At 39.9% G+C, this 11726-nt stretch overlaps 1 protein-coding gene across 3 annotated transcripts in view; it reads left to right on the plus strand.

Annotated features, from left to right (window-relative positions):
- The window catches only part of eps15l1 (epidermal growth factor receptor pathway substrate 15 like 1), a 67680-nt gene that overhangs the window by 47718 nt on the left and 8236 nt on the right, over positions 1 to 11726 (plus strand). For 2 of the 3 annotated variants that reach the window (XM_062960006.1, XM_062960005.1), the window contains one exon: positions 8514 to 8761. The exons of the other annotated variant lie outside the window; for it this stretch is intronic. In XM_062960006.1, coding sequence (XP_062816076.1) covers positions 8514 to 8761 — 248 coding nt within the window. The remainder of the gene's footprint in view (positions 1 to 8513; positions 8762 to 11726) is intronic. 3 annotated transcript variants of the gene reach the window in all.

The following is an 11726-nucleotide window of genomic DNA, read 5'->3' on the forward strand; positions in this document are numbered from 1 at the left end:
ATTACATTTATTATTTTTCTCTATTATTGTTGCTACTATTACATTTATTTTACTCTATTTTTATTATTATTAATACATTTATTATTTCACTCTGATATTATTATTATTACATTTATTATTTTTCTCTATTATTGTTGCTACTATTACATTATTATTTTTCTCTATTATTATTGGTATTATTACATTTATTATTTTTCTCTATTATTGTTGCTACTATTACATTTATTTTACTCTATTTTTATTATTATTAATACATTTATTATTTCACTCTGATATTATTATTATTACATTTATTATTTTTCTCTATTATTGTTGCTACTATTACATTATTATTTTTCTCTATTATTATTGGTATTATTACATTTATTATTTTTCTCTATTATTGTTGCTACTACAGTAGAGTCTCACTTATCCAACATAAACGGGCCGGCAGAACGTTGGATAAGTGAATATGTTGGATAATAAGGAGAGATTAAGGAAAAGCCTATTAAACATTAAATTAGGTTATGATTTTACAAATTAAGCACCAAAACATCATGTTATACAACAAATTTGACAGAAAAAGTAGTTCAATATGCAGTAATGTTATGTTGTAATTACTGTATTTACGAATTTAGCACCAAAATATCATGATGTATTGAAAACATTGACTACAAAAATGCGTTGGATAATCCAGAACGTTGGATAAGCGAGTGTTGGATAAGTGAGACTCTACTGTATTACATTTATTATTTTTCTCTATTATTGTTGCTACTATTACATTTATTTTACTCTATTTTTATTATTATTAATACATTTATTATTTCACTCTGATATTATTATTATTACATTTATTATTTTTCTCTATTATTGTTGCTACTATTACATTATTATTTTTCTCTATTATTATTGGTATTATTACATTTATTATTTTTCTCTATTATTGTTGCTACTATTACATTTATTTTACTCTATTTTTATTATTATTAATACATTTATTATTTCACTCTGATATTATTATTATTACATTTATTATTTTTCTCTATTATTGTTGCTACTATTACATTATTATTTTTCTCTATTATTATTGGTATTATTACATTTATTATTTTTCTCTATTATTGTTGCTACTATTACATTTATTTTACTCTATTTTTATTATTATTAATACATTTATTATTTCACTCTGATATTATTATTATTACATTTATTATTTTTCTCTATTATTGTTGCTACTATTACATTATTATTTTTTTCTCTATTATTATTTGTATCGTTACATTTATTATTTTTCTCTATTATTACTGGTATTACATTTATTATTTTTCTCTATTATTACTGGTATTATTACATTTATTATTTTTCTCTATTGTTGCTACTATTACATTTATTATTTTTCTCTTATTGTTATTATTACATTTATTATTTTTCTCTATTGTTGCTACTATTACATTTATTATTTTTCTCTATTATTGTTGCCACTATTACATTTATTATTTTTCTCTATTATTATTGGTATTACAGTAGAGTCTCACTTATCCAAGCGGGCCAGCAGAAGCTTGGATAACCAAATATCTTGGATAATAAGGAGGGATTAAGGAAAGGCCTATTAAACCTCAAATTAGGTTATGATTTTACAAATTAAGCGCCAAAACATCATGTTATACAACAAATTTGACAGAAAAAGTAGTTCAATACGCAGTAATGTTATGTTTTAATTACTGTATTTACTAATTTAGCACTAAAATATCATGATATATTGAAAACATTGACTACAAAAATGGCTTGGATAACCCAGAGGCTTGGATAAGTGAAGCTTGGATAAGTGCCACGTGTTGCTATGGCGAAGTCTGGTGGTCTGGGAAATAAAGTATTGAGGAATTGGTGGTAGTTAAGGTCAAGGGTCAAGGTTTTTACCTTACATTAAGTCCATTATAAATGGGTTCTATAGCTGTGTGGAAGGGCCTTGAGTCTACACTGCCATATAATCCAGTTAAAATCAGATAATCTGTATTTTATAGGCAGTGTGGAAGAGGCCTAAGTGAGGCCTAACTCTGCCTGTGCCCTGGGCTGAGTGGGTTGCTAGGAGACCAAGTGGGCGGAGCTTAGCCTTCTAAAATCCATGATTTTAACACTTTATCTTGTATGTGGTTTTTTATGACTTGCTTTTACTGTCTGATTGATTGGTTTTATTGTTTTGATTTTATATTGTTCTGTTCGTGTTTGGCCCCATGTAAGCCGCCCCGAGTCCCTTCGGGGAGATGGGGCGGGGTATAAGAATAAAATTATTATTATTATTATTATTATTATTATTATTATTATTAGTATTATTATTAGTATTATTATTATTATTATGACTGGCAACAATTGGATAAAAACAATTATTCCTCTCCCTCTAATGAGGACTTAATTTTTCTTTTCTTTTTGTTGTATGAACGCAGAGGCATGGATGAGGGGTTGTGCTGCCAAGTTTAGTGTTTCTGGGATGTGTAGTTTTGTTGTTTTGTCCTAGGCCGAAACGCCATTACCCTTTTATATATATAGATTGAACTATACCACAATACTGCAATATTGTCTGTAATATATAACATGTAATTAATATTATTATATGGTATTATTATTAGTATTATATGATGAGGGGTTGTGCTGCCAAGTTTAGTGTTTCTGGGATGTGTCGTTTTGTTGTTTTGTCCTAGGCCGAAACGCCATTACCCTTTTATATATATAGATTGAACTATACCACAATACTGCCATATTGTCTGTAATATATAACATGTAATTAATATTATTATATGGTATTATTATTAGTATTATATGATGAGGGGTTGTGCTGCCAAGTTTAGTGTTTCTGGGATGTGTCGTTTTGTTGTTTTGTCCTAGGCCGAAACGCCATTACCCTTTTATATATATAGATTGAACTATACCACAATACTGCCATATTGTCTGTAATATATAACATGTAATTAATATTATTATATGGTATTATTATTAGTATTATATGATGAGGGGTTGTGCTGCCAAGTTTAGTGTTTCTGGGATGTGTCGTTTTGTTGTTTTGTCCTAGGCCGAAACGCCATTACCCTTTTATATATATAGATAAATGACACCAAGTTTGGCCACAAAACACTGAACAACCCAAGAGGTGACCACCGCGTGTCAGCAAAATTGGCTAGACGTGTCAGTGCTGACACGCGTGTCATGGGTTCGCCATCACTGCCATATTGGGTCTTCATGTGTTTCGGTTGAATTCTTTTATTTATCTTCTCCTTCTCGTACGGGCTCTTTAACCACCAACTGGCTTCTAAAAGTTGTTGAGCATCAAAAGAGAGAAAGAGATTGCGTTATTATTATTTCAAAGCACAGGAAGCCCGTGTGGGTGTCAGTGATTGCCAAGCGTGGGACCCACACGCCGGAGCCGCACCCAGGTTGCCACTTCCTCTGAGCGCGGTCAGAGTTCTTGCCGGCAAGTGGCAGCAGGCAACGATCCCTCCAGCATAGCCGTTTGTTTTTCCCGTATGCGCATAGACTCTCCCAGGGTCAAAACGGGGCCCCCAAAGGCCATCCAGCCCCATAAGCGCAGAAAGTGAGGAAGAGCTTTTGCACTTTTGAACGTTTACTTCTTGGGAGGAGAGCAATGGTGTCGGGTTCTCTAGATTCCAATAGGTTTTATTGTACAGAATACCAGAACCTTCTCTTTGGCCCATTTATATAGGGGCTCTCAAATACCAGAGGGTAATTGAGGTTTTATGGATTGTTAGGTTCTCTTCTTCCAGTTGTGCTGTGGGTCAGTCTTCCACCAGAAAAGGCACCAAGACACATGCTGGTAGATACCAACAGGTTTTATTGTACGGAATACCAGAATCTTCTCTGTAGCCCATTTATATAGGGGCTCCCACATACCAGAGGGTAATTGAGGTTTTGTGGATTGTTAGGTTCTCTTCTTCCAGTTGTGCTGTGGGTCAGTCTTCCACCAGAAAAGGCACCAAGACACATGCTGGTAGATACCAACAGGTTTTATTGTACGGAATACCAGAATCTTCTCTGTAGCCCATTTATATAGGGGCTCCCACATACCAGAGGGTAATTGAGGTTTTATGGATTGTTAGGTTCTCTTCTTCCAGTAGTGCTGTGGGTCAGTCTTTCACCAGAAAAGGCACCAAGACACACGCTGGTAGATTCCAACAGGTTTTATTGTACAGAATACAAGAACCTTCTCTTGGGCCCATTTATATAGGGGCTCTCGCATACCAGAGGGTAGTTGAGGTTTTACGGATTGTGAGGTTCTCTTCTCCCAGTTGTGCTGTGGGTCAGTCTTTCACCAGAAAAGGCACCAAGACACGCTGGTAGATTCCAACAGGTTTTGTAGTACAGAATAACAGAAACTTCTTTGTGGCCCATTTATATAGGGACTCTCACATATAAGAGGGTAATTGAGGTTTTATGGCTGGCCCGTCCAAGAGACACGCTGGTAGATTCCAACAGGTTTTATTGTACAGAATACCAGAACCTTCTCTTTGGCCCATTTATATAGGGGCTCTCACATTGAGTAATTGAGGTTTTATGGCTGGCCCATTTTATGGCTGGCATCTGTTCTTTGTCAAAATCTGCCAGTGTGTGTCTTGGACGGGCTTTGGGATTGTTGCCATGTTCACTTTCCAGCTTCTTGCACACACCAAAAAAAAACCATGATTTTCTGGCTGGCTGAGACTCGGTGGAGTTGGCACCCGTCTCTTCCCCCTGCGGTTAACGCTTCTGCTCCTCCCTCAGCTCCGGGTGCTCTTCTCACGCTCATGAGTATTTTTGCTCAGTGGCTGAGATTATCATGATAACAATAATAATGATATACTGTCATATGTAAACCACTGAGCTGCTGAACTTGCTGACCGAAAGGTCAGCAGTTCGAATCCAGGGAGTGGAATGAGCACCCGCTTGTCAGTCTCAGCTTCTGCCAACCTAGCAGTTCAAAAACATGCACATGTGAGTAGATCAATAGGTACTGCTCTGGCGGGAAGGTAACGGTGCTCCATGCATTCATGACTTTGGAGCTGTCTACGGACAACGCCGGCTCTTCGGTTTAGAAATGGAGATGGATGTCATGATCTCCGATCTTTGACATCTCCGAACACAGACCGAGCACTGACAAAGAACAGATGCCAGCCATAAAACCTCAATTACCCTCTGGTATGTGAGAGCCCCTATATAAATGGGCTACAGAGAAGATTCTGGTATTCTGTACAATAAAACCTGTTGGAATCTACCAGCGTGTGTCTTGGATGGGGCGAGCCATAAAACCTCAATTACCCCCTGGTATGTGAGAGCCCCTATATAAATGGGCTACAGAGAAGGTTCTGGTATTCTGTACAATACAAACTGTTGGAATCTACCAGTGTGTGTCTTGAACGGGGCCAGCCATAAAACCTCAATTACCCTCTGGTACGTGAGAGCCCCTATATAAATGGGCTACAGAGAAGATTCTGGTATTCTGTACAATAAAACCTGTTGGAATCTACCAGTGTCAAAGAACAGATGCCAGCCATAAGACCTCAATTACCCTCTGGTATATGTGAGAGCCCCTATATAAATGGGCCAAAGAGAAGATTCTGGCATTCTGTACAATAAAACCTGTTGGAATCTACCAGCGTGTGTCTTGGACGGGCCAGCCATAAAACCTCAATTACCCCCTGGTATGTGAGAGCCCCTATATAAATGGGCTACAGAGAAGGTTCTGGTATTCTGTACAATACAAACTGTTGGAATCTACCAGTGTGTGTCTTGAACGGGGCCAGCCATAAAACCTCAATTACCCTCTGGTACGTGAGAGCCCCTATATAAATGGGCTACAGAGAAGATTCTGGTATTCTGTACAATAAAACCTGTTGGAATCTACCAGTGTCAAAGAACAGATGCCAGCCATAAGACCTCAATTACCCTCTGGTATATGTGAGAGCCCCTATATAAATGGGCCAAAGAGAAGATTCTGGCATTCTGTACAATAAAACCTGTTGGAATCTACCAGCGTGTGTCTTGGACGGGCCAGCCATAAAACCTCAATTACCCACTGGTATGTGAGAGCCCCTATATAAATGGGCCACAGAGAAGGTTCTGGTATTCTGTACAATACAACATGTTGGAATCTACTAGCATGTGTCTTGGTGCTTCTAACAACGAATCCTTTGTTGGCCAGGTGGAATAGCAGTGAATAGCCTTGCAGCCTTAAAGCCTGGCCGTTTTATTATGGGAATCCTTGTTTGGAATACAGCGGAATAGGTTTGCTGCTTGGAAGGCTGGGCACTTGCGTTCTAGGGGAATGGTTTTTTGGGCTGCTAGAATTGCACTGAATAGCCTCACTACTTCAAAGCCTGGCTGCTTTCTACCTTGTGGAATCCTTGGTTGGCCAGGTTGAATAGCAATGAATAGTCTCGGTGTGGCAAGTGTGAATTCTGCAATCAGCCACCTTGATTAGCATTTAATGGCCTCCTTTGTTGGGAGGTGTTAGCTGGCCCTGATTGTTTCCTTTCTGGAATTCCCCTGTTTTCAGAGTGTTGCTCTTTATTTACTGTCCTGATTTTAGAGATTATATTGTCCTGTACTATTATACCACAGTAATTATTATATATTATACTAGCTGTGCCCGGCCACGCGTTGCTGTGGCAAAGTGGTGGTGGTATTGGTTAAAAATTGTTGTGTAATTTTTATTTGATGTTATTTGTATTTTTTAATTAATTTTATTGTAAGTTATCTTTTTATTTATTATATTTTATTATTTTCTTGTATTATTTTGAGTTATTTTCTGTTATAGTATTTTATTGTATTAATTTTTTAGTGTTTTTTTTAATTATTTTTAGTGTTTTTTATTATTTTTTATTGGGTTGCTAGGAGACCAAGTTGGAGGAGCTTAGCCTTCTAACTGGCAGCAATTGGATAAAAGCAATTCTTCCTCTCCCTCTAATTAGGACTTTATTTTTCTTTTCTTTTTGTTGTATCAACCTAGAGGCGTGGATGATGGGTTGTGTTGTCAAATTTTGAGGTTGGGCTTGTAGTTTTGTTGTTTTGTGGGTCGCCGTGATGCCATCACTCTTTTATATATATAGATTTATAATCTTGCATTATCTGCTTAGAACTGGATACGAGTCGGGTGGCCTTTTGCAGCTGACAGGTGGTCATTTTGTCAGCGCCAATTGTATTTAAGTGCAGGCCAAGGCCTTTAGGCACTGCACCCACTGTGCCGATCACCACCGGGACCACCTGCACTGGTTTCTGCCAGAGTCTTTGAAGTTCCATCTTGAGGTCCTGAGAGCGGCTGAGTTTTTCCTGTTGTTTTTCATCAATGCGACTGTCACCTGGGATGGCGACATCCACGATCCAAACCTTTTCTTTTCCACAACTGTGATGTCTGGTGTGTTGTGTTCCAGAACTTTGTCAGTCTGGATTTGGAAGTCCCACAGTATCTTTGCGTGCTCATTTTCCAACACTTTTGCAGGTTTGTGATCCCACCAGTTCTTTGCTGCTGGGAGGTGGGACTTGAAGCATAAGTTCCAATGGATCATTTGGGCCACATGGTTGTGCCTCTGTTTGTAGTCTGTCTGTGCGATTTTCTTACAGCAGCTGAGGATATGATCCATGGTTTCGTCGGTTTCCTTGCACAGTCTGCATTTTGGGTCATCAGCTGATTTTTCGATCTTGGCCTGAATGGCCTTTGTCCTGATGTCTTGCTCCTGGGCTGCAAGGATCAGGCCTTCTGTCTCCTTCTTCAGGGTCCCATTCGTGAGCCAGAGCCAGGTCTTCTCCTTATCAGCTTTTCCTTCAATTTTGTCAAGGAATTTTCCATGCAATGTTTTGTTGTGCCAGCTGTCAGCTCTAGTTTGTAGTGCAGTTTTCTTGTAGTGATTCTGCTCTAGTTTGTAGTGCGGTTTTCTTGTAGTGATTCTGCTCTAGTTTGTAGTGCAGTTTCCTTGTACTGATTCTGCTCTAGTTTGTAGTGCGGTTTTCTTGTACTGGTTTATTTTTTGCTGTGCTTTGAGGAGTTTCTGATTTTTGACTTCAATCAAAGCAGAGTCTTCCCTTTGCTTTACATATTCTTCTTATTATTATTAAATCCATATTAAATATTAAATCCACATTTATCAAATCTGCACGTTATATTTTTGCAACACACTGAACCCCACTGATGAGCAGATTCGCCTGGTGTGAGAAACATTTAACCACTGATGGAGTTTCAGGGGGTTGACCTGGCATGATGGGAGTTGTAGTTCGTCCACAACCTTATGGACAATTAAAAAAAAATGACTTTTTGAAATAACCAGGGCAATGCTGGAGACCCAAGCTAGTAATAATAACAGTAGGGGAGGGATGGGGAGAGGCTGGAAGGATCAGAATCGCAAAGGGGGCCCCGTGGGGAGGTGGGCTTTTTTTTGGAGGGTCTCTGACCCCTTTCCTCTGGCGAGTAACCTCTCCTCTCTCTCCCTTTTGTCCCCCTTCCCACCCCTTTCCTTCTCTCTTTCTCTCTCTCTCTCTCTTTCTCGACCTTCTTCCAGGTAAAAGTCCTCCCGTAAGCCAAGCGGGGTCTTTGGCCAAGCCCCCCGACCCTTTTCAGCCGTTCGGGCCCGACACCGGTGACCCTTTCCAGAGCAGCAAGGGGTTTGGGGACCTATTTAGCGGAAGAGACCTCTTTGGGGCTCCTCCTCCCCCCCCTCCCTCCTCCTCCTCCTCTTCCTCCTCCTCCTCCTCCTCCGCGAGGAAGGCTTCCAAAGAGCCCGCGAGGGGCTTTGCGGACTTCGGCACAGTAAGTGCTCCTCCTTCTCTTTGCATAGACAAGGATTTTTTTTTTTTGGGTGGGGGGGGGGATACGTGTCCTTGTGGGGCCTTCTTTCCCCGTCCGCTTCTTCACGCTCTCTGCTTCTATAACAGCCTTCGATGGTCAATACAGTTTATGATGTTGTTTTATTGATTACTAGCTTGGGGACCCGGCGGTGCCCGGGTCGTTCGAGAAAGGCATTGTTTGCCTGTGTTCCAAGTGTAGTCTCAATCCAATGTCAGCTGGAGTGGTGCAGATGAACTACAGCTCCCATCTGCAAGTCCCATCATCCATGGTCTATCCCCCGCCAAACAGTGCCAGGACATAGAGTGAGTCCTGGGGACTCCGTGTACCAAGTTTGGTCCTTATTCGTCATTAGTGGGAGTCACAGTGCTCTCAGGAAGTGAGTGAAGGTATTGCATGTCCCATCATCCATGGTCCTTCACCCTCCAAACAACACTAGGATGTTGAGTAGCTCATGGAGACTGTATGTGTCAAGTTTAGTCTTGATCAGACATTGGTGGGAGTCGCAGTGCTCCCTGGGAATGAGTAAAGGTATTGGAAGTCCCATCATCCATGGTCCATCCCCTTTCAAACAGTGTCAGGATGTCGAGCAGGTCATGGGGGGGGTCTGTGTACCAAGTTTGGTCCTTATTTGTCATTGCTGGGGGTGGCAGTGGTCTCGGGAAGTGAGTGAAGATACTGCAAATCCCATCATCCATGGTCAGTTGTCCCCCAAACCGCAGCAGCATTTAACGTGAGTCATTTGGGCCACATTGCATCTTTGTTCCAAGTTTGGTCCAGTTGTGTCATTTGTGGGGGTCACAATGGTCTGTGGGAGGTGAATCGGGTGAAGGTACTGCAAATCCCATAATCCTTGTCTGTCATTCTCCAAACTGCAGCAGCATGTAAAGTGTGCCATATGGTCTATGTGTGCCAAGTTTGGTTCAATTCTGTTATTCCTGGCAGTTGTGGTGGTGTCGGGAAGTGAGTGAAGGTACTGCAAGTCCCATCATCCTTGGTGTGTCCTCCGCCAAACTGCAGCAGGACGTAAAGGGGGTCATGGGAGCTCTGTCTGCCAAGTTTGGTCTTGATCAGTCATTGGTGGGGGTTGCAGTGGTCTCGGGAAGTGAGTGAAGATACTGCAAATCCCATGTTTTCAATCGGCTAGGTTGGTAGGAGATACTCAAGTATAAGCCGACCCAATATAAGCCCACCAGGACCCTCACTCGAGTATAAGCCGAGGGGAGTTTTTTCAGCCCTAAAAAGGACGGAAAAACTCGACTTATACTCGAGAGTGTATGGTAATTGTAAAGTTGTGTTCACTGAAGTCCAAAGTCATACTGTATCCATTACGGTCCAAGGACATGCAGAATATAAAATTGAGTCCTGAGTCTGAGTATGCTCAGTACAATCCTATGCAGAATATAAAATTGAGTCCTGAGTCTGAGTTTGCTCAGTACAATCCTATGCAGAATATAAAATTGAGTCCTGAGTCTGAATGTGCTCAGTACAATCCTATGCAGAATATAAAATTGAGTCCTGAGTCTGAATGTGCTCAGTACAATCCTATGCAGAATATAAAATTGAGTCCTGAGTCTGAGTTTGCTCAGTACAATCCTATGCAGAATATAAAATTGAGTCCTGAGTCTGAATGTGCTCAGTACAATCCTATGCAGAATATAAAATTGAGTCCTGAGTCTGAATGTGCTCAGGACAATCCTATGCAGAATATAAAATTGAGTCCTGAGTCTGAGTATGCTCAGTATAATCCTATGCAGAATATAAAATTGAGTCCTGAGTCTGAGTTTGCTCAGGACAATCCTATGCAGAATATAAAATTGAGTCCTGAGTCTGAGTTTGCTCAGGACAATCCTATGCAGAATATAAAATTGAGTCCTGAGTCTGAATGTGCTCAGTACAATCCTATGCAGAATATAAAATTGAGTCCTGAGTCTGAATGTGCTCAGTACAATCCTATGCAGAATATAAAATTGAGTCCTGAGTCTGTATATGCTCAGGACAATCCTATGCAGAATATAAAATTGAGTCCTGAGTCTGAATGTGCTCAGGACAATCCTATGCAGAATATAAAATTGAGTCCTGAGTCTGAATGTGCTCAGTACAATCCTATGCAGAATATAAAATTGAGTCCTGAGTCTGAATGTGCTCAGGACAATCCTATGCAGAATATAAAATTGAGTCCTGAGTCTGAATGTGCTCAGTACAATCCTATGCAGAATATAAAATTGAGTCCTGAGTCTGTATATGCTCAGGACAATCCTATGCAGAATATAAAATTGAGTCCTGAGTCTGAATGTGCTCAGTACAATCCCATGCAGAATATAAAATTGAGTCCTGAGTCTGAATGTGCTCAGTACAATCCTATGCAGAATATAAAATTGAGTCCTGAGTCTGTATATGCTCAGTACAATCCTATGCAGAATATAAAATTGAGTCCTGAGTCTGAATGTGCTCAGTACAATCCTATGCAGAATATAAAATTGAGTCCTGAGTCTGTATATGCTCAGTACAATCCTATGCAGAATATAAAATTGAGTCCTGAGTCTGAATGTGCTCAGTACAATCCTATGCAGAATATAAAATTGAGTCCTGAGTCTGAATGTGCTCAGTACAATCCTATGCAGAATATAAAATTGAGTCCTGAGTCTGAATGTGCTCAGGACAATCCTATGCAGAATATAAAATTGAGTCCTGAGTCTGAATGTGCTCAGGACAATCCTATGCAGAATATAAAATTGAGTCCTGAGTCTGAATGTTCTCAGTACAATCCTATGCAGAATATAAAATTGAGTCCTGAGTCTGAATGTGCTCAGTACAATCCTATGCAGAATATAAAATTGAGTCCTGAGTCTGAATGTGCTCAGTACAGTCATATGTCTATAACTCCTCCCACACCGAAGAGGTCCAGTCTAACTGGCAAATCAACATA

This window comes from Anolis carolinensis, unplaced genomic scaffold (genome assembly GCF_035594765.1).
Source record: "Anolis carolinensis isolate JA03-04 unplaced genomic scaffold, rAnoCar3.1.pri scaffold_7, whole genome shotgun sequence".
In the NCBI taxonomy this organism is placed as follows: domain Eukaryota; kingdom Metazoa; phylum Chordata; class Lepidosauria; order Squamata; family Dactyloidae; genus Anolis; species Anolis carolinensis.